Source organism: Nematolebias whitei, chromosome 9 (assembly GCF_014905685.2).
Source record: "Nematolebias whitei isolate Nwh7 chromosome 9, NemWhi1, whole genome shotgun sequence".
Classification (NCBI taxonomy): domain Eukaryota; kingdom Metazoa; phylum Chordata; class Actinopteri; order Cyprinodontiformes; family Rivulidae; genus Nematolebias; species Nematolebias whitei.
The window spans coordinates 26,967,649-26,990,649 of NC_056506.1; the positions used below are offsets into that span (position 1 = coordinate 26,967,649).

General features: G+C 39.1%; 1 protein-coding gene across 2 annotated transcripts in view; it reads left to right on the top strand.

Annotated features, from left to right (window-relative positions):
• The window catches only part of tbl1xr1b (tbl1x receptor 1b), a 39,561-nt gene that overhangs the window by 7,613 nt on the left and 8,947 nt on the right, over positions 1–23,001 (top strand). For both annotated transcript variants that reach the window (XM_037682161.1, XM_037682160.1), the window contains exons 3-15: positions 5,910–6,013; positions 6,181–6,326; positions 6,481–6,697; positions 9,051–9,183; positions 11,493–11,634; positions 12,010–12,073; positions 12,162–12,259; positions 13,868–13,928; positions 14,253–14,374; positions 14,825–14,899; positions 14,985–15,112; positions 19,433–19,598; positions 19,718–19,819. In XM_037682161.1, the coding sequence (XP_037538089.1) occupies positions 5,956–6,013; positions 6,181–6,326; positions 6,481–6,697; positions 9,051–9,183; positions 11,493–11,634; positions 12,010–12,073; positions 12,162–12,259; positions 13,868–13,928; positions 14,253–14,374; positions 14,825–14,899; positions 14,985–15,112; positions 19,433–19,598; positions 19,718–19,819 (1,512 nt within the window). In that variant the 5' untranslated portion in view covers positions 5,910–5,955. The remainder of the gene's footprint in view (positions 1–5,909; positions 6,014–6,180; positions 6,327–6,480; positions 6,698–9,050; positions 9,184–11,492; positions 11,635–12,009; positions 12,074–12,161; positions 12,260–13,867; positions 13,929–14,252; positions 14,375–14,824; positions 14,900–14,984; positions 15,113–19,432; positions 19,599–19,717; positions 19,820–23,001) is intronic.

Sequence of the window (23,001 nt, forward strand, 5' to 3'; positions counted from 1 at the left end):
TAGGTCTAGATTGGCATAAAAGCATTAAAATAATAATTTCTATATCAGCAAGTCAATCTTTTAAAGCTACCTCAGCATGGAGTTTAAAATTACAATTTTTTTTAAACCTCTTAGGCACCTTTAGATAAAAAAAATTTATTGACAAAAATGGTATGGCATTTATTTAAGGAAAAAACAAACGTTAGTTTAACCAAAAAATTTCAGTCCGGAGTTAGTTAAGACCCTCCAGCCCCCTGACCCTCCAGATCAGGTAGCTGAAAACGATGCCTTGTATTCAGTAAAACTCAAATGTGTGGCTCAGTGGTCTACACTTTGCCTGATAGTTTGTTGAGTTCGTCACTGCTTTTGTAACCAAACAACCTCCATGTTACTACACTGGACAAGTTGACCCCTGACGATAGACACCAGCCCTGAACAGAAGTGGGGGTAAAGAAAATGGATGGATTGTAGTGTTCTTTCCTACCAGTATGTTTTTTAGGGTTGTTTTTTGGAGCAGTTGTGGCTGAGTGGTTAAAGCAGTCATCCTCCAATGGGAGAGTTGGGGGTTCGATTCCACCAGCAGTCACATGTTGAAGTACCCCTGGGCAAGACACTGAACCCTCATTGTCTCTGCTGTGTAGCCCATCGGTGTATGAATGTGATCTAAATCACTGATTAGTCTTTACAGATTCAGATTAGTGTTGCAGAGATCTAGTAAGAGTGCTGTGTGAATGTGTGTGTGGAGGTAAATGAGGGCACAGATTGTGTTGTAAAGCTCTTTAAGTATCTTGATTAGATAGAAAGGCGCTATACAGTCCATTTATCATTTTTTTAAGCCATAAAAATTAAGAAAAAGTCAGGCCTTCGTTTGGCTCGGCATTACCCTAGCCTGGACGAAAACCTTTAAGGCCGATAAAATACTCAATACTGATAACTAACAGAATATTACTTCAAAATTGACTGGAGTATCCTTCAAATACTATTAGCTTATCACGAAAAGGGACGGCACTACAACAGGTCCTACCAACACAAAAGCTTTCATCTTATGCTGTGAAGCCGCAGCTAAGTTACTCGTGTATCATTTGTTCCTCACTAAGGTCTTCCTTGCTGAGAGCTAAAGACACACAGTGTTTTCCCTAAGTTTCTGGTCTGGGGAGGTGTCAACTAGGGGTGCACCAATTTCAGTTTTCTGGTTGATCACCAATTTTTAGAAAGCCTGACCTGCCGATTCCGATTTTGGCCGATACCGATTTTGTTTTATAAGCGACTTTCAGGTGTTATAAGGTCACAATGCACCTTCAATTTTCCAATCTTATTTTAATGAAAAACACACCCTGGAACAGTATCCTAGAAACAATACAAATTTATTTTAACTGGCCATGAGGTAGTGGCAGTGCTCTGAAGTATAAATGAAGTTTAGGCAATAAACTACAAAATTAACACACAAAAAAATCAGGTCCTTTAAGTCTTTCATTTTTTACATTTAAAAAATCAAAACTTGAACAGATAGTGTAGCATGTGTAACATTTTCAAAAGTTCTGTACCTGCATAGCTGAATGGCTGGCCAGCTGTTGCTCCTTATCAATGTTCTCCTTTGAGATTTCATCATGTACTGCAAACAGTAGACTACACTTTTTGGCTGTAGGTGCATCTATGTCAGGTGGTCCCACTTCAGAGAATGTTCCTGCAACAGGTTTCTCATCCATAGGTGTGCATCTGTCTCTCCCTCTGCAAATTAGGCCAAAAGGATCAGTTTCACTTCATCCTTCACCTCCTCTGAGAAGTAGTGATTCTTGTACCTTGTTTTGCATAAACAAAGAAAGATGGGTCAATCATTGTGTTTTGTATACATTAACAAGGTTTATGACTTGCATGTAAATAAAGAAATACATTTCAATCAAGCAATTTTAATTTTTAATTTCATTTGAAATGTTTGTTGAAATATAGTAGTAGGCTAAAAATAATTATGGCTAGAAAATAGAATATTCATAGTTGCCTTGGATTGGGGTACAGCTGCACCAGCTGTCCCTCGTTTACAACAAGTTGCAGTTGTGCCAGGCAGGGTAAACTTTTCAAGTTGGCATCATCCAGTTCTTTGACCATATTACGAGCGTTGTTCCGTAAAACAACGTGTAACAGTACTTGACTTTCGAACTGTTTGTCAGTCCACTGTGCAGTAAGACTCAACATGGACATTAAACTTACATCAGAAGTCCAGATGTCTGTTGTAAGGCTGTGTGTCTTTGCTTTAGCTTTTAGCAGGCTGGGGGTGTGTCTCGAAACTTGGCCGAACAACTCCGGTAATGCAATTTCTGAAAAGTAACTTCAACTCGGCATACTATATCGTGGGCTGCATCAAGTTTCTGAAACCTTGGTCCTCAACAACTAAAAGTGGCTGGTCGTCCAATGCCATGAACTCCATAACTTTCCTCGTAGTAGCTTTGCTCTAGTCTTTTCATTGCTCATGAGAGCTAACAGCGGCCCACCTACTGGCTCTTTGCTTCTGCTAGCTTTAGCTTTAGCCTTTGCTTGATTGCTTTCTTCAAATGCTGCATACTCAGCGGTGTGGTGATTTCTTAAATGGCGAAAGAGGTTTGTGGTATTGAAGGTTTTGGTTGTGGCTCCACCACAACTTACTTTGGCTTTACACAAATTGCAAATCTCTTCTTCTTTAACTCTATAGTACTTCCAAACCAATGACATGGCTGCTTCGGGTGACCTGTGACTTTTGTTAACGCATGTGCAGACGTGACCTGGTGGGCAGGTCTGTTAGTCAGCCCTCTCTCACAGCAGAGGAAAAAGGGGACAGCAGCTGATTTTCAGACCTTTGCGGAGGCAGATACGATTTGTGGATAAAATCAGTTTCTCATTTAAAGATCGGCCGATCGCCGATCTCCCAAAATTTAGGAAATAATTTATCGGTGCACCCCTAGTGTCAACAAACTATAAATTCAACATTTGAGGAATAAATAGAATTACATTAAAATGCATAAAAAGTAGGGTTTTTTTTCCCCCATTTTGCTGTGTTATTACCAGTTTGATATTGCAGTTTTTAATATTCAAGTTAGTACTTTAAGCAACAAGAAAGTCTATAAATTATCATTTTAAACACACCACTAAATGTGAATATTCACAAGTTAAAATGTAAACTCAGTGATAAAACTCCTACAGCTTGGCACATGATGTTTTTGACTTTATATAAATATGCTCTACTCAAAAGGATAATATTTTAAATATTTTAGAACAGGTAGTCTTTTGCACAGTACAACTTAACTTAAAATTGCCATTTTTTTAATTGCCAGACTAATTTCTCCTTTTCAAACACTATTCTATTCAAGTAGATTAAATGCATTTACTTCAGCTCACACAGTTATTTTAAATAATTCACTTTTCATTTTTAATCACTTATTGAATTCCTATAATTGTGGACATACAGATATACGTCTTGTAGTGTTACTATTGTTTAATTCTGAGAACCAAAGTAGGAGAAACAGCGAGTCAGACTTGAGTGAACACCCAAAAAGTATCCCTGCTCTCCTGCGGCGTCACTCTTTGCCAACAGGAGTTTGATTGCATGTGCAAGTAGGATGTAGGATTAGGCCTGTCGCAATAGACAATAAATCAATTAATTGCATGATAAATTAAAATTATCAACGTTATTTTCATTTATCAGCTTTGTCGTTTCTTCATGTGACTTGTCTCTTTCTACTGAAGACACGGCTCAACTCTGGTGTTCTTCACTGACCCCTCCCTTTCTCTTTTCTCTTTAAAATCCTTTTATCCATCTAAAATTGCGTTTTTGATCATTAAAAGCATCTAAGCTGAGAAGCTAAGCTACGAGCTAAGCTAACAGGCCGACCTTGGGGGGAAAAAACCTCCATCTTGTTGAGCTTCAAAATTCACGGTTGAAGCCTGTGCGTTTGTGTAAAAAGTTGGTTTTCTCTGCAAAAAGAATCTGAGAACTTGTTTACTGATTTTTTTTTAATGAAAAGTTTTGTGTGAAAAATGCTATGCTAAAGAGCTCAAACCACACCGAGGGTCCGCCATGTCACCATGTCAGCCCACGTCACGTCAAGGGACCTCCCTCCCATTGTTCTTAAAAGAGACACGCTGCTCACTCCTTCACTATCCATCCTTCCGTTCAACCGATCTTATACTGCCATCTGGTTGTCAAAAAAGGTACTACACTCAAAACAAATCAACTTCTTATATAATTTGACAATTACTAATTATTGTTAAATTTCAAACTATATTATTGTTTATTGCAATAATTTCTTAAACAATCACCCAGCAAAATGTGTTATCGTGACAGGCCTATGTAGGATACACTAATGATGACATACCTGACACATTAAGAAACAATGGTAAATTTTAGTTACTAAAGTCCCGATAAGTTCAGGGGGGAAGGGAGAAGAGGGTGATGTATTGGCTTTGGTGTCTTCCCCAGCTGCAGTAAATGGGTCACGTGCATACACGCAGATGTTTATGACTTTATTAAATGTGCTGACCTTCACAGGGGGCAGACAGTTCCTTTGGGGTGGCAGGGTGTCCTCCTTGGATAATCATAAGAAAAATGATGACAATAGTATTAAACTAATATTAGAAGAACTGACAGTAAATAAAAGTAGTGACTTAAAAAAGTAGAAAGCTTTAGAGTGGTCACCAAAATAAAAACGTAAATATATAGTTCTTTATATAGCTACACAAAGATTCATGCATATGGTATGCGTATAGGTGCAGAGTGCTAATCTAAAAAATGCCAACTGCTGTGTACAAAACGATAATGGCTGGTTGTGAAATGACATTTGATGAATGATGTTAAATTATCTGTCCAGATGACATGATTTACCTTTTCATTTTGTGGTGTTAAATTATGTTGTGTTACAAGTGAAAAGACGTTTCACTGGTTTTTACTGTAACAAAGTTTAAAATGGATGTTGAGGTTTTGCTGAAAGACAGTGCTTTGGAAAAGTAATTTTTCTGTAAGACTTTCTGACCGTGGCTTTTACAAGGTTCCCGCCCTCTTGGCTCTGCTGGTCTTGGATCTCAGCTTCTAGGCTGCAGTGGAAGACGTGTTGACTCATTCAGCAGCTGGCAGAGAGCAAACAGTAGAGGTTCTGTCTCTTTTCCCAGCCCCTTGTTTATTTCCACATTTTCAATTAAACAGTGTGGGTTGTGCATGAACAAATATCAAGGACTGTGGGAATCATTTCCAGATGTGGGTTAATGAATGGAAACTGCTCTGCCTACAGAGAGGAAGTTTCTGCATCTAGTGAAAGGAAAGTGCAACAAGATATTGTTATTGCCTGCTACCAAAAGATGGGGCATACTGTTTTGACCTGTGTTTGTGTATGCATGGCTATACGTCTGTTAGCAAAATATCAACATGAACAATAAATACATTTTAATGAAACTCAAAAAGTGTTTTAACGTACATGTACAATTTCTTAACTATGGAGTCAATTTGACTCAAGATGTCCACCACAAATTTATATTTTTTAATCCAAGACATAAATGGTCTTACTGTATATCAGTTACTGAGCTAAATTAAATATTGAACTAAAGTTTCCTGTGGCAGTACCTGAGAATCATCCTGAACAAAAGATGAACTTGAAAACTGACACCAAAGGTGATGAGCAACATATGCATTTTTTTCAAGGAAGCTAGGCCTGTATTTATTTGACATGGCATTCACTTTTGCAAATTATTATTTTTTTAAGTTGTAAGGTTTGGGCCATTCAAGCTGATTTCCTTTTGAACCTTTCCTTTTTTTTTTTTTAGATTTTACCATGTCCTAGTTCTCATCTTATTTCATACTGTAATAGCTACACTAAACCTGTGTGACAGCACTGATTTTTTTGTAATTTTGTTGCCCTGTAATTTGCTAAAGGGAAAAAAATGTTAAAACATTTGTTGCCTTGCTTTTGCAGGCTCCTATCCTGTGCTGACCCAATGGTTTAATCAGCAGGACCAAAAATGAGCATAAGCAGCGATGAGGTCAATTTTCTGGTTTACAGATACCTGCAAGAGTCGGGTAAGTCTAAAGAGTTCCTATAAATGAAGTTTGTACTTTCAGTAACTTCCATGAATTTTCATTGCTTAAGAGTTATTACAAATGGACTTGCCTTTTTATTTGCACTCTGCACTTTTCAGATGAGCTCTGACACCATCCTGCTTTCTAATTATTTGTTTCTGCGCCAGGTTTTTCTCACTCAGCTTTCACCTTTGGCATAGAGAGCCACATCAGCCAATCCAACATCAACGGTGCCCTGGTGCCCCCTGCTGCTCTCATCTCCATCATCCAGAAGGGCCTGCAATATGTGGAGGCAGAAGTCAGCATCAACGAGGTCAACGCTAATGTTTACATTCTTAGGAATAATTACTGAAAACTTTTGGCTAGAAAAGTTGCTCTGTTACATTTTGTGTTAGAAGTACCAATCACAAGTTTCAGGCCTTACTCAGAAAAGTTTGGTTTTATTGGTTTTGTTTTTTTCTGTGCAGGACGGGACCTTATTTGATGGACGACCCATTGAGTCGCTCTCTCTGATTGATGCCGTTATGCCAGATGTAGTCCAGACCAGGCAGCAGGCCTACAAAGACAAGCTGGCTCAGCAGGAGGCAGCAGCGGGCAGCGGCAGCAGCACAGGACCCCAAGGTGGCGTCAAGAACGGAGAGGGAGCTGCCAATGGAGAGGAAAATGGATCACACGCCTTAGCAAGTAAGCAAGCTTGTGGTTTTGATCGGTCTGATCAAACAACCGTTTCTTGTTGTTTGTTTACTGTGGAAGAAAAAAATATATATATATACCTGTATACATATATTCAGCAGGATTTTATTTCAGATCATAATGTTTTGACGTTCTTTTAGACCGTTATAATGTGCTCACACTTGCTTACGGTTTTCAAAGTTTAGACACACTTGCTTTTTCATTTTAAACAAGTGTTAAAACATCCCGATGCATGCTCAAGTGTTAAAACAATTTATTTAATTTCTGAGATTGAACATTTCTTTGTCTCATTAGCTTGCGCTTCAGTGTCTGTGAGATAGTTGTATTTGTATTTGTGCCTTTTTTCTTATTATCTGCTTTGCTGCAAATACATCAACTAGTAGTGCAGTTTTCCTGTCAGTTTTATTACTGTTTTTGACTGAAAGTGGAAGTGGTTGTGTAGAAAACTACAAGTATTTTAAAAACAAGAATCAGTTGAATGTTTGGATACCTTCACACAGTGCTGTTACTCGCACCCAGTGGTGTTAGATGTTTATCTGTAGAGCTTATTGTTCTTATGCTTGTTAGTCTGAACCCTTCAGTTCAGTATAGTTTGCTGTCTTGTTAAGTGTTGACTTCCTGAATTAGGGTTTAGAAGTAAAGAACACATTTGCTGCATTATTTTTTTTTATTTTTTTTTAATGGAATTATATGATGTCAGGTTGTTAAAATGACCCTCTACCCTAAAGTGATAGTTTAGCCATTTTAAAGTTTTTAGGAAAACAGAAGATGGAGGAGAATCCAAAATGCAGACTCAAATAACACAGGCGTAAACTCAAAATAGAGAAAACTGAAGCTTCTCATAATAAATACAAAAAATCCCCAGCAAAAATGTAATTAACCACTATTCACACAAGGAACAAGAACCACGAGAAACGGTTCAGGGTTTCCCCTTGATAACTTGCCATGCCGGGGCACTCGTCTCGTCTGTGAGTTTTGTTGACGAGGGCGGGGGAGAGACACACACATCTGAATCTGAGCTGCGTGCTGTTTGTGCCGACATTTTTCGAGGTGTGGGGGGGGGTGCGTGTTTCAGCATGAGGGAAGAGACAGCGTGAGCTCTGCCTTTAACTTTTTAGCTAGCATGCCTGTATAGCACGCCTCTAGCTTAGCGCTAAGTCAGGGCTGACGGGTGGGGTGTGTGTGCGCAGTTCGGTTCGGTAGGCAGGGTGGGGTGCCCCACTTGTATAATGGGAAACACTGCAGTTTGATGGGCTGATGATTGCAAACCAAATAAGCTGGAAGGCATGATTACTGGTGAGGACAGCTGAGACTAATGAACTAGGGGCGAGAAGCATAGCGGTACATTAGTGCCGACAGTTGTCAAGTTGGGGGTGGGGGTGGGGGGGTGTTTAGAGAGCTGAGCTGCTCTAATCTTCGCTCCCTGTCTGGAAGTGGCGGAGCAGAGTAGTGGCTGGGGGATTTGGTAGGCGGGGTGCTAGGTTCTGTTGACAGGGCGGGCCGCCCTCCTTGGTTAATGGTAGCGGAAACACTGATTTGGGTTGTTCACTTTTGAACCTTTAGTTGTATTTTTCCATTAACAACGCCTACACTTCAGGAGACAAACTGCAGCAGAGCTGGTATAAATAAAAACTCAGGGGAAAGACATGAATTAATATTACAGAAAGAAAAGCTGGTTTTATTATTTATTTTGTAGAAAATGTGTTATGCTGCTAAGTTTTAAGTTACTGAAAAAGTGTTACTCATCTGCTGTTCTGCTCTGTGATCCTAATGACCCTCAGGTGGGAGGGGAGCGAGATTAATCTGCGTGTGAATCTAGCTGCATAAACAGTTTCTCATTTGTTTTAATCTTGGGACTCCACACTTTCCAGTTTTGAATTGATAAAACTGCTCAGATAGGAAATAAAACATATTCAAGTACAGAAGAGAAGTTCAGTTGTTTTATTTTTATTTATTTATATTTCTGGATTGTTAAAAACAATTTAAAAGGAAATAAAACAAATCAAACACTAAAACCCAGGAGGATTATGACAAAAGTGGGATTCTGTGGAAACGTTATGAACAGTTACTATCTTACCTGTTATAGTTCTCTTTTTAATGGTCTCCGTTGGTTTATTCTGACTGGACTGACAAACTAAATGATATTTTAAACAGCCAGAATGCTGCAGTATTAAAAAAAGCTTGTCTCCAAAATGTGATAGCAGTTCATACAAATGTTTATTTAATGTTTGAACAAATGTGAATTTTTAGAGATTCAATAAAATTACAGGAAGGATAATTTTAAACACTTAATATTGCTAAGGAAATGTTTTAAATAATTGTATTGACTCTCTTTATTGTTTAGATCACCACGCAGAAATGATGGAGGTGGACAGAGATGTGGAGATCCCTCAAAGTAAAGCAATGGTCTTAAGGGGCCATGAGTCTGAAGTTTTTATCTGTGCCTGGAACCCAGTAAATGATCTCCTTGCCTCAGGGTCAGTATTCCTTTATATTTGTGGCTTAGAACAAGTGTCTTAACTGAATTGTTGTGTACCAGCATATAGGTTTCTTTATTATTTAATCATTGTCTCATTAAAAATACATTTTGTAATATGTAGTAGAAAATGCTCTTTTACTGACAGCTCATAATTATTTCATTTAGTTTGTGATCAAACGTGAATGATTAAATCTTAAATTAACTTGTTAGTTTGGATCAGACAAATTTAAATAAAAATCTTTAGTGAGCTAGATAACCTCTATCTCCTTCTCCATCTACTGCTCATCTTGTTCACATGGCAACAAGTCCAGGAGAGAAACCCAGATATCCCTCTCCCCAGCGACGCTCCAGCCTTTCCTGGGGGATCCCAAAGCCAGAGAGGATCCCTCCAGTGAGTTTTGTATTTGTCCTGGGGTCTCTCCCCAGTGGGACATGCTCGAAAAACCACCAAAGGGCAGTGTCCAGGAGGCATCCTAATCAGATGCCTGAACCACTGACTCCATTTGATGCAGTGGAGCAGTGGCTCTACTCTGAGCTCACCCGTTTGACAAAGTTCCTCACCGTATCTCTGAGGCTTAACCTAATCACTCTATTAAGGAAGCTCATTTTGACTTCTTGTATCCAGGATCTTGTTATTTTGGTCATGACCATAGATGAGGAATGAATCATGGACCAGTAAATCAAGAGCTTTGCCGTTCAACTCAACTTTTTCTTCACCATGATCAACTGAAGCAACAGCCTCATTACTGACAACAAAGCCCATCATATCATCACTCTTGAACAAGACACCCATACACTTGAAGTCCTCCACCTGAGCAAAGACCCTCACCCTACACGGAGGGGGCATTACACCATTTTCCAGTGAGAACCACTAGTTTAGACTTAAAATGAGCCAGGGTTCCCAGCGACTCTAGAAATCAGGGAAAACCTGGAAAATAACTTACATATTTTTCAGACAGGGAAAAATCAGGTAATATGAGAAAAACTTAAAAAATCGGGGAAATTTCAGGACATTTGAACACTGATCTGCTGATTAAAAGATAATCTCAGATTTTAACATATGCATTTATTAATGTTAGTATTCTAGTATCACTGAGTATGTTCTGCTACTACAGTGAACATAGTACATGTATCCGTACTGATTGGCTACGATTGATTGTTTTTTAGTGTCTGATGTTGTATATTTAATATGTTCATATAACATATGTTTAATATGTTAAATATTACACTATATTTAATTATTAGGAATTATTACTGTATGCACGTATTGTAGGCTTCAGTATATTTCTCTGAAATTTGCCTCTGCTGTCTGTTCTGAGTTCTCTGAGTGACTGAAATATCTCCTGGACCTGCAGGATTTACTCAGGGAAACATGGAAAACTCAAGGAATTTTGTTTTCATTAAAATCTGAAAACCCTGATGAGCGTACTCCCAGTTATAAAATTAGCCCTGAACCGTCCGAGTGCACGCAGTCATGTTGTCATGGCCTGAAGACGCCACCAGAACCACTTCAACTGCAAAAAGAGCCACAGACTGCACCTTGAGATTCTGTCCACAAACGTCACCAATCAGGATTGGTGACAAGGGGCTGCTATGGACTCCCCAAGAACGAGCTTGACTTTGTGCCAAGGATATGGTTCTACAGAGACCAGATAGCCTTCAGAAGCAGCCCAGGCACCCTATGCACCCCCACAGAATGTCTCAATGAACATGGTCACATGCCTTGTCCAGGTCCACAAAACATGTTTATTAAAGAGTCAAACTCCCATGACCCCCTTAGAAACCCTGACATTAGCATATGACGGGTACTCGAACCCCTCCACCACATTAAGGTGGCAGTTCTGCAGAGGGAGCTACTTTCTAACTGTAGTTAAACTTTTCTGATTCAGGTTTATAAAGTAACTCTCTCTTGTGCTGGGACAACTGCATAGCTTAAATGCTAAATTTGTCGTCACTTAAAAATATTTTCTCTTTGTTGTGAATAGTTTTGTTTCATAGAGAAATCTCAACAATAATTTATTTAATATATCAAAAATTTCGTGCGTTTTTGAAAATGTCTCTACATCGGTATTGTTTGTTTGTTTTGTTTATTTGGTCAAAGTCCATCTTTACCAGATTAATCACAAAACATGTTTAGTAGGGATTTTAAAAAGTTTGGGATTTGATAGTTACTTTTGTTTTGATAAAATGCGTTTAACTTCAACCACCTCAGGATCTATGATGGTCTGTTCTAACCACTTTCACCAATGTTCCTACAAGCTGAATCTTTCTCAGCTTTTAATATTAGTCATGTCCTAATTCTGACAGGTCCGGGGACTCAACAGCTCGAATCTGGAACCTGAGTGAAAACAGCACAGGCGGATCCACGCAGCTCGTTCTGAGGCACTGCATACGAGAGGGGGGACAGGACGTACCCAGCAACAAAGACGTCACCTCACTGGACTGGAATGTGAGTGTGTGCTTCAATTCTATGAATTTATGTTACAATAAGGACAATTAATGGGAGTCCCATCTGCTTCTGTGTGTGTGTGCTTTTATTAATGCCTGAAACCACTTCCTCTTGTGAATACAGTTCTTCTAGTGACAAGTATTTTCCTTCATCTTTAGAGGAAATGTACCTTTTTTTTCTGTAACCTACTATTTTTCTCAGTAGCTCAGTAGACATCACTCCTCTTACCTTTTGATATTCATCTTACACTTTACAAAGACAGTGACCTTTGCATCGTAAACGAGGCACATTTAGGAGAATTAGTAAGCAGTTACAGTAAATGCAGATATAACACAAAAATATGGCCTTTACTAAAATCATTTGTCTTTCTTCCAGAGTGAAGGCACGTTGCTGGCAACAGGGTCATATGATGGCTTTGCTAGAATATGGACAAAAGATGGTAACGCTCACTGCTTCTGCTACATATTTGTTACTCACACCAAACACTTGCGGCTTTTTGAAGTAGACTTTGGTTATTTTATTTTCAGGTAACCTGGCGAGTACTTTGGGTCAACATAAGGGCCCGATATTTGCACTCAAGTGGAATAAAAAAGGAAACTTTATCCTCAGTGCTGGTGTAGACAAGGTAAGGCAGTTTGACTTGACCCGTTTTGTGTCTTCTTATCGCCTGTCTTGTGTGTGTTTTTGTCGGTTGAGTTAGCATTCCAGACATCCATGGTTTTAATAAAATTTTCAGAAATTACTGAATTCACATCCACACCTACATTTTTTGGAGTCAACATAGTTCAAAATGGTCACCACTGCCTAAAAACCTTGTAAACACATAAATTGCTGGCAAAAAAAATTGCTGCTCAGAAAAATGTTTGACAGCTGAGGTGTGTTCTACACAGATCCACACTGCCATCTAGTGTACTGTAGTGGAATAACACGCGCTGTGTCACCACCCTTTTTTCTGAGTGGGACCGGATGACATGAAGGGCTTCTTGTCTGATACAAACATCAATTTGCACAGCTCGCCTTTAATAATAATATTATTACGAATACATTTACATATATGTGAATATATGACTGTCTGTTCACATCGTAATGTTAAGGACTCCTCACAGGAATTATCAATAAAGATTTATCATGGCAGATATGATAAGTTATTATTGATAATTAGTGATTAGAACTCGAGTTGTCAGTTTGAATCCCTTTTGGGGCTCTTCTGTGTCTCTAAACTGCCCCTAGCTGTGAAACAACTCGTGTCACATTAGCACTGATCTTCAGATCTGCAGCATTTTAAAGTAATCATCACATCTTTTACTCTTTTAAACAAATTACTTTTCACATTCTTCATCATTGCTTCTTTCAAGGTGTCCCCATCTGGAAGTGCCTCGTGAAGAAAGACAGAGCTAACAGTCAGAGCTGCCTTTAACTCCAACATGTTTCTGCCCATTGGACTGCCAGGCGGGCAGTTTTTAAAAAAAACTTTAAATTACTTTATTTTACCAGGAAGAAATCCATTGAGATCATCAATCTCTTTTACAAGGATGTTCTGGAGTTAGCAATAAAGCTACATTGTTAGCTGGTGACGTGTCGCTCCACCTTGTGGTGTTTTGCTGTCGCTCCACAAATGAGACACACGTGCACACTTGTCTTTCACAAGTGTTAAAAACCTCATCCTCCCAATCCCTCTGAAAATATGTTTTCTTATGTTTTTCTGCCATTTCCCCTCTACTCTAAACAAAGCTAGCAGCTGCACTGTTCAGAGATTGCGGTGCGTCTGCTCGTGATTCTGAACTTTGACCCCAGATAAGGTCACTAATATGTACACAAAGAATTACTTTTAAAAACTTTAATCAATTATTTTCATTTCAAATTTACATCCATGCAAATGTTGTTACTTAAATTTAAAAACATATAATTAATGACGATTTTTAGGCGGTGCTCCTTGATGATGAGTGCTATTTTTAGAACACGCCCTGCAGGCGATGGGTCCCAGGCACTGTGTCGGTGACCCCTGCTGTACATAATAATACCAGAGTACTAAAAGGTTCTTCATTCTGTGTGAGCTAATGTTAGCAACCCTGTGTAGTTCTGCACATTATACAGTTCAGTGACTCAGGCTGTTTTTAAAAATGACACAAAACTCTTTGGTTTTGGGTTTTTGTTGTATTATTTTTTCAGAAGTTTGAAGAAATGAATCAATATCATTTCATTATAAATCACATAAACCTCCTTTTCTACACAGACAACGATTATTTGGGATGCACACACAGGAGAAGCAAAGCAGCAGTTTCCCTTCCACTCAGGTGAGTGACAGAAGTCAGCTGGTTTGTTACATTTGACTTTATGCAGCAGTATTTAGACAACGAGACTACTGATAATAAATACACTTTCTGTTTGTCGTCAGTCAGTTGTGATTGTTATTGTTCGATGTTACACAGACAAGCTTATGTTCTCACTTCTTACACGGTTTAGAGCACACATCAGTGTTTTTTATGTAAAGTTGTAATTTAGAAACAACTTATTTTACTCATAATATTAAATACAAAGTAACAAAGTCAGCTGTTAACAACAAATGTAGGTTCAGATCATTTCATTTTCTGTCTGTATACATCTGTGCCTGCCAACAGCACCTGCTCTGGATGTAGACTGGCAGAGCAATAACACGTTTGCCTCCTGCAGCACAGACATGTGCATCCATGTGTGTAAGCTGGGTCAGGACAGACCTGTCAAGACCTTCCAGGGACACACGGTAAAACAGCTCTCTTGGTGCTTCCTCATAAGCTGCTCTGCTCGTCAAATAAACTGTAACGTATGCAGAGGCAATAAATACGCCTCATCTATCTTGGTGCTCTTCAGCCTCTTTTGATTTGTTGAACATCGGCTTAAAATTGTTTTTTATATCAGTTGTTGGGCTGCTATGAGATATTGGAAGATTTTTTCCCCAACACCTAAAACTCCCAATGTCCCCGTTTTTTTTTGTTTGTTCTTTTAAAGCCCATCATCTCCAGCATTTTCTCTGTACTGAACTGTGCTTCCCAACCATCTGTCAGGATGTCAGTAGCAAACAGGAAGTTGATGTCACCTTTACTTTTTCCTCTGAGCTACTTTAAACATTTGTAAATGTATAGATAATTTGTTTACACTTGTTAAATTTCCTGTGTTTTATTTATTTATTTTATTCTAATCCGAACCTTTCCAGAATGAGGTGAATGCCATAAAGTGGGATCCAACTGGCAGCTTGCTGGCCTCCTGCTCTGATGACATGACGCTGAAGGTCAGTTGACATGTTTGTATACTTAATGTTTTAAAATAGATCTACAGCATTTATTAACGTTGTTTCTCTGTTCTTCCTGGTATAGATCTGGAGCATGAAGCAGGATTTGTGTGTCCACGATCTCCAGGCCCACAGTAAAGAAATCTACACCATCAAGTGGAGTCCAACAGGCCCGGGGACCAACAACCCCAGTGCAAACCTCATGCTGGCCAGGTAAAAGCTCTCTGCAGCAAGGTTTTCACAACATGTTGGTCAGACCAAGTATCTATTAAGGAAGGATGATTAAATGCCGTGGTCCTATGCAGTCATGGGAAGTTTAAAAAAACAAGGATCTGATTTTAATTTTCCAGGCTTAAAATAAGATAACAGTACAAAAACACTTCTGTTTCCTTACTCTTTTCTCCTTTTCTATTTTTTCTTTTCTTATTTGAGCACAGTGAGGCAGTCTAATTTACATCATACACCAACGTCCATGCTCAGTAATCCAGGTATAGAGTCCAACAATGTTCAGTCAGGTCATCTGGATGGTTTCTTTTTTTGCTGAGATGTTTCATCCTTCATCCAAAGGACTTCTTCAATCTGAGAAGCCACCGAACAAAACTGATTCCCACAAACGGCATATTCCGTAGTGGAAAAAAACAGTTTGCTGGTGATAAGATGGCCTCTGGGGCCACTAGGGGACCCCCTAGGTGGAATTTATTTTATTTTTTTGTAATTTCTATATGATTCTATTACACACAATTTCATTACAAATTTGTGATTTTTTTTTTTTTTACAGAGAAAGTTATATTTTACCAGTTTGTTAATAGTTTTATCAATGCATTCTGCCATGTCTGGCCTTTTGAGGACATTCATGAGCTTGATGTGGCCCAAAATGAAAATGAGTTTGACACCCTGCACTTGATGATTTATACATAGGATAATGTAAACAGGGCTGAGTTTATGTTAGGTGGGTGATTGATCTGATCATCTGACTGTTGATAGCAGTACAGTAATTGTCAGACTACAAAGCACACCTGTGTATTAGCCACACATATGAACTATAAAAAATCATAATTTTGTACATAAATAAGACGCACTCGCTGTTAGGCCACAGGGATCCATTGTACAGTGAATACCCAACTCAGTCTGTTCTTGTTGTAGTACAAGAGTCAGCTACTTGATGTCGTTCACAGACTATGGCTTGTTTCAACATGCACTAAGCTTGAATGTTGATCCTAAGTATACATAAATCTTCAGTATTAGACTCATGGTGACAACCATTATTCCTTCAAAATGAACAAAATACTGGCAAATATCTACCGGCAAGCATAATCACTGAACATTAAAGTGCAAACACTTACGTAACTGAAATTATTCTAAAGTTATATACCGGGAAATATTACCCAGAATTCTTAACGGGGTCATGTGACCGGAAGTGAGGAGTGAAAACTGTAGTACAGATAAATGTGGTAAATATTCATTAAATCACTGGTAGTACCACTGATTTTTATTGTTTAACAATATTGGTATCAGCTGCTGTTTTTAAATCTACCTTTACTTTCTAAATTATCTTATCTTAAATAAATATGACGGGATTTCTCTTCAGTGCTAGTAAGGAGGGGAGGGTGTAAGGGGGAACAGCCCCCTCCCTCTCCCCCGCTCAGTTTCATGAGTGAGACGAGCTTAAATAATATACCTACTGGTATTTAAACACATTTACCGTAGACAAAGATTTTTTTTAACTTTGATTTAAATCTGTACTTGTCTTGAGTGGCTGACTGCTTTAAAATAAAATCTTGAATTTGCTGCGCTCACATGAGGGGGAGGGAGTGGGAACAGCCCCACCTGTTGTCTCCGCTCCGTTTAATGTTCAGATGCGAGCTTAAAATTACGGTAGATCTGTGTATTTAAACACACATGTACTGTACACAGAAAGATGTCACACAGAAATAATTTAAAAATTAAAATATGTACAGACTTGACTGATTACTTCTACTTCTATTAGAGTACTTCTGCTCAGCTGAGCTTACATCTGGATCAACTGGATGAGGGGGACAGCCATAGGCGTCGCAACCATTATATGTGAAGGGGACAAGTCCCCCCCCCACATTAAAAAATGTTCATTGCCCCCCCACACACACACACACACACACTTTTACTATAAAACATTAGTTCAGGCGGCGCAGTTTCTCTTTCTTCGTGAACAAATCCATTCCACTTGATTAATAGGAGAATACTCAGGCCACTAAAACTCCACTCAAGGTTTTCCTGGTTACATCCAACTCTCCACCGTCTCTTCCTGCCTCTTGTCTCGGCAGAAAACGCGCACAGGTGGAGGAGGTGGAGGTACCTGTGTTGCTCGCCAGTTTAGCAGCTTAGTGTGGGCAGTGGTTGACCAAGGGGTTGATCATAAACATATATTCATGTTAGGAGGATGTTTGAGAGGAGCGCTACGTCTGTAGCATGTGAGCTGTAACTGTGACGCTGTCAGACGCTGCAGGTGTAAGAGACGCTGTGTGTTCAGGTGCATTAAAGTTAAAACTCCAACACCTTATTGTCCTCAAACTTCATGAGAAACATCATTTACATGAGTAATGTTGAACACAAGTTAAAAAAAAGTCCAGTGGTGATGTTTTTTATTTCTTTATAAAGACATGTAGTGCCAATTTAACGCTCTGTATTAAAGTGTATTAAAGTTAAAATGTCTTTAAAATCCACCGATGAATTTACACAAACTTGGTGAGAAACAAGTTTTAAATGTGTGGAATTAAAGGAAATCTAGGTGAAATGCTGCTTTTTTGTTCACTAGTGAATACCTTTTTTTTACGTGCGCACACGTGCACTCACACACATCATTGTCTCCCCCCCCCCCCCCCCCACATTACGGATGCTTCTGACACCCTTGGGGACAGCTTTAACACCAATAAAAATAATAATAATAAAAAAGCACCGATGGTTGACCAGAAATCACTCATGGCTCCATCCTCTGTGCACTGAAACCATGAAAGTCCTCTTCTTCAGTGTCAGAATTGAAGAGGCTCAAAAAGACGTTATCACACACGGGCTCCTTGTCGCTGTCCACGTCACTCCCTCGTGCTGTCCGCATCATCGCGCAGCAGTCCAGCCAAAGTCTGTGCTGTGCACGAGGCGTAAAGTACAGTAATTTAACAGAAGAATCTGAAGAATGTAGCACCTTTTTTTTTTTTCACCTTTGCTTACTGTAAACGGGAAGCCTCATTAATTCACGTGTATCTTGGAGGATGGGTCAGTGACAGTATCTCATTGGTCATTAAGGTTACACTTCTGGTCACATGATGACAGAGTAGGTGGAGTTATGGTAGTGAATTGTGAAACCATGACCCAGAATCATAGCACATCTGATTACCTGCAGGCATTCTCCTCGTCTCGGAAAAACCTGCCTCCAAGAGGAGCAGAGTGTTGGGAGTCAAGAGCACCCAGCCTCGTCAAAAGTAAATCATAGACAGTGGTAGGAAGCTGCCAAGAAATGACAGGAAGTCTGTTAAAATAAAAAATGTAAATTTTGAATAATGTGAAAAAAAATACATAAATAAGAAATGTCTCGTCCATATGACCTGACTGAACATTGTTGTATAATTTACATCATATTATCTGTCAGAAGGTCCTTCAGCTTTATGAAGCATTCATAGTCTTAGAGGTATCTCAGCCTGAAATAAAAAACATTACATTTAAATTAATTTTTGACTCTTTCAGGGCTTTTGATGTTTTAAAACTCCATATTTATTTTTATTTATTTTTTTATCAATCAACAAAATATTTATTTTATGGCAGTTTCTGGAAGAAGGCATTTTCCCTCATATTCAAGGGTCGACATAAACATTTTCCGTTTGTCCGAGAGAACCTGTTTTTGTCTCTTGGACAACCAGATCTCACGTCGAGGTTGTCCAGTGGATAACCAAATGAAACGTGTAGTGACATATCACGGTACTAATGCTAGTATAAGTATGCTAGTATAAGTATGCTAGTAATATGCTGAGCCTGCAAGTGCCTCTTTTGCAAAGTCTGATGACACGAAACAGGATGAGGAGAATGAGGAAGTTCCACTCCAGCAGCTCAGGAGCTTGGAAATTACAAGCTCTCCACAAGCTGGCTGACTGAGAACATGTGTATATACTGTAGTAAACTTTGTAATCAGGGCAATATACTTATAAAATTACACTTGAGATTTTTTGTCTTCTTACTGTAAAGGTTGCGGACAACCAAAACGTTCGGCAGAAAACGGAATTTGACATCACAAATGACATTTGTGCAATGTGTTCACACTAAAAGTTAGTGTCAGAACCCTGTCACTGTTTGGGAGGAGATCTTGTGCAAGTTTTTGTGTGTGTATTCTAAAAAATGAAAAAAGACTGGTAAGAAACTTCTGTCACTGTTGCTCAACAAGTGCTGTTAGTTTGCTGCAGTGGTTGTGCAGTGTGTTTTCGTCACGTGCAGCTTGTTTGAGCTAATGAGTTGCTCTCATGTTCAGCTCGCACAGCGTTTTGTGTCTCACGTCTTTCCTCCTCTGTGTAGTGCGTCATTTGATTCAACTGTGCGTTTGTGGGACGTGGAGCGTGGGGTGTGTATTCACACTCTGACCCGGCACCAGGAGCCTGTTTACAGCGTGGCCTTCAGTCCTGATGGCAAACACCTCGCCAGCGGCTCCTTCGACAAGTGTGTCCACATCTGGAACACCCAGGTCTGACATATGAGGCTTTTTACATGCATGTAAATGAAGTGATTTACTGCTTGAAAAACACTTCTGATGAAGTTGTTTCTTCCTGTTGACAAACCTGTGTGTGTTTGTGTGTATCTCAGACGGGAGCTTTAGTCCACAGCTACAGAGGGACAGGGGGGATCTTTGAGGTGTGCTGGAACGCCACAGGGGACAAAGTAGGAGCTAGCGCGTCAGATGGATCGGTGAGTTCAGCTGCATCTGAAACAGAGCTGTGGGTCATGATCAGAATCCAGGGTTTTTGTTGTTTTTGTCTGTTTTATTTTTTTCAATAATTTAAACAAAACAAAAATATCCTTCAAACTTAAACTCTAAACTGAACAAAATCTCCCAGCTGATACTCCTGTGCCTCTAAGTGACACCATATAGAGCTCTTTGTTTTTACAACTGAAAACATCTCAGCTCAACTCTTTGAGTAAAACACATGTTGGTTGGGGACAACTAGACTTTGTCACAGTTGATAAAGTCAGATATTACATCACCCACTATCTGATCAGGTTCAAACTCACAAAAACTATTTTTATTCACTCTTCCAGATTTTTCTTTTTAAGTCAAATTATACATTCAAATCCAGTTTATTTTCTAATTTTTCTGTTTGGCAGTGTTCATAAACATTTACTGATTTAAAAAAGTATTCAGCTGTGTGTTTCAAATAAAGCATCATATGCACAGTGTGGCAGCGCGGTGGCACAACTGGTAGTGCTGCTGCCTCTCAGCGAGCAGGTCCCCTGTTCAAATCCCCGTCCAGGGGCCTTTCTGGGTGGAGTTTGCATGTTCTCTCCGTGCATGCGTGGGTTTTCTCCGGGTACTCCAGTTTCCTCCCACAGACCAAAAACATGCATGTTAGGCTGATTGGTAACTCTAAATTGTCTCTGGGTGTGAGTGAGAGAGCGAATGGTTGTTTGTCTTGTTTGTCTCTATGTGTCCCTGTGATGGACTGGAGACCTGTCCAGGGTGTACCCCGCCCCTCGCACAGTGATTGCTGGACATGGGCACCGGCGACCCCCATGACCCAAAATGGAAGAAGCGGGTAAAGATAATGGCTGGATGGATGCACAGTGTGGTGAACAGTGCTGTTTTTTCTTAAGGGTTTTAATGTTAGAATTAGGGATGGGGCCGATCCGATCCAGTATCCGTATCGGCCTCCGATACCAGCATAATTTATATATCAGATTTTTCTGATCCATGATGCATGTCTGTGTCTGCTAAAACTTCTCATGGGATTCCCTGCCAGCTGCTCTGCATGTTGGCTTCAAACTATGGAATGGATTTCCTGAACGGCGGCATGTCTCATGAACCCAGAGTAATAAGACCCACCTCACATTCAGGAAATCCAGTTCATAGTTTGCAGCCAGCTACAACGTGAGGACTGAGTTAGCAGCACTGTGGCTAACAGCTAACCAACTTTTCATCTAAACATGTCCGCTGTGTGGAAGTATTTTACACTAGAAACACCACAAAGCAAGACAGCAACGTACAATGTCTACAGAGCCATAGCGCCACATTAAACCACGGTAAAGTTAATTTAAAGTTAGTTAAGCTCTGTGGCTTCAGTGGGGCGCTACTCTTGCTCAACCCGTAGAAGGAAACCCGACCCCGGCCAGACGCACTCAATCTGCCCGTCTCTGAGGAGGGACAGACTGAGCGCGACTGACTGAAATCAGGCTGCTTGCTTCGGATTGAACAAGAAGAAGACATCGCTGAAACCACGGAGCTCAAATGTTTTACAGAGAAGTTGTTAAACTTCATCGTAATTAATGACCAACCACTATCACTTGTAGAAAACGAAAGATTTTGCAGCTTGATACTTGCAGCCAAGATATAGTTTACCCTCCAGGAGATATTTATTAGTACAACAGTACACAATCATAAAAAAAACATATGATATACAAATTACAAGAAAATTATATATAAAAAAAAACCAGTTACATTATAAAGCGATGTAAAATACTAAAAACAGGAACATGTCTGTTGGTTTATGCCATGAATTTAGCAGGTCTTTGAAGCCATTTAACATTTTATTTTATTTTATTTTATTCATTTATTCATTCATTTAAAAGAAACAAAATAAACTAAACAAAATCATCAAAAAGAAAACATTGAATGAAGAGTACAGAAAGAAGAAAAAAGAATTCTTATATCTGCCCCTTATTTAAAAAATATATAAATAAATTTAGACAGTCACTTAAATTAATCACTTTAATATCCATTTTAAAGCTAGGAATAAAAAAAAAACATGTTTTGTGTTAGAATTTAATTCTAACTTTAAAACTTATCCAACATTAATAAAACTTATTCCAAGTTGCCTTTTTGGACTTGCATGCATATATTTGTACAAACTGTACTTGAGAGGAGATTATTACAGCCTCATATAAAATCAATGATGATCATGATATCGGAACTGGATCGGTATCGGCCGATATCCAGATTTGGGGATCAGGATCGGATCGGAAGTTAAAAAATGTGGATCGGTGCATCCCTAGTTAGAATGCAAGTTTATTACATTTATATTCTAGTTATATACTTTATATTTGTACTAATCAAAACGCAAAAATTTTTACTTGTTAAAAGTTGATTTATAATATTACCTTTTGCTCCAGTTACAATTGTTGGAAAATTGCTTTCATCACAAATACCTACACAGATTTAAGGTTTTCGTTACTATTATTACATGTAAAATGATCAAAAATAGGTTGTCTACAAAACAAGCTGCGCAACTTTCAGAATAAAAGCCTGCTGAACACAGCTGAGTTTCTTTCCAATTCAACTAAAATGTAATAGAATGAAGAAATGATGTAGAAACACTTAGTTTAGGCTGCAGTTGTTGCTTTTTATGTCCAGCATGCTGCCTGGTGTTGAACTTGAGATAAAGTTGTTTAATGAAAAACATCATCCTGACAGAACAAAACTGTTTTAGACTGTTGGCTGTTAGCTCGTTCTCTGCTTGTTGTCCAACAACACAGCACACCACCCTAAAACACGTTCTCACTGTATCCAAGATTTTTATAGTTATGAACAGATTTACTGTTGAATTGCTCACAAGAACCTGTCCTCCTTAGTCCTAGGCCCCATGATGCCTTGCATGAATTATGGGCGTGGCTTCCGGACCAGAACTGGCGTTTGTTTATGTGTGAACAGTACGAGCTAATGTAGTTTCTCAGAGCATTGTGGACATGTAGGAACACGACCTATCAGAGCTCAAACAGAACAATATAATCATACTGCTGCCTGTTGAGGATGAGGGACAGAGGACGAGCATATTTAGCTACTTATACAAGCATATTTAGCTACTTATACTAGCATATTTAGCTACTTATACTAGCATATTTAGCTACTTATACAAGCATATTTAGCTACTGATACGAGC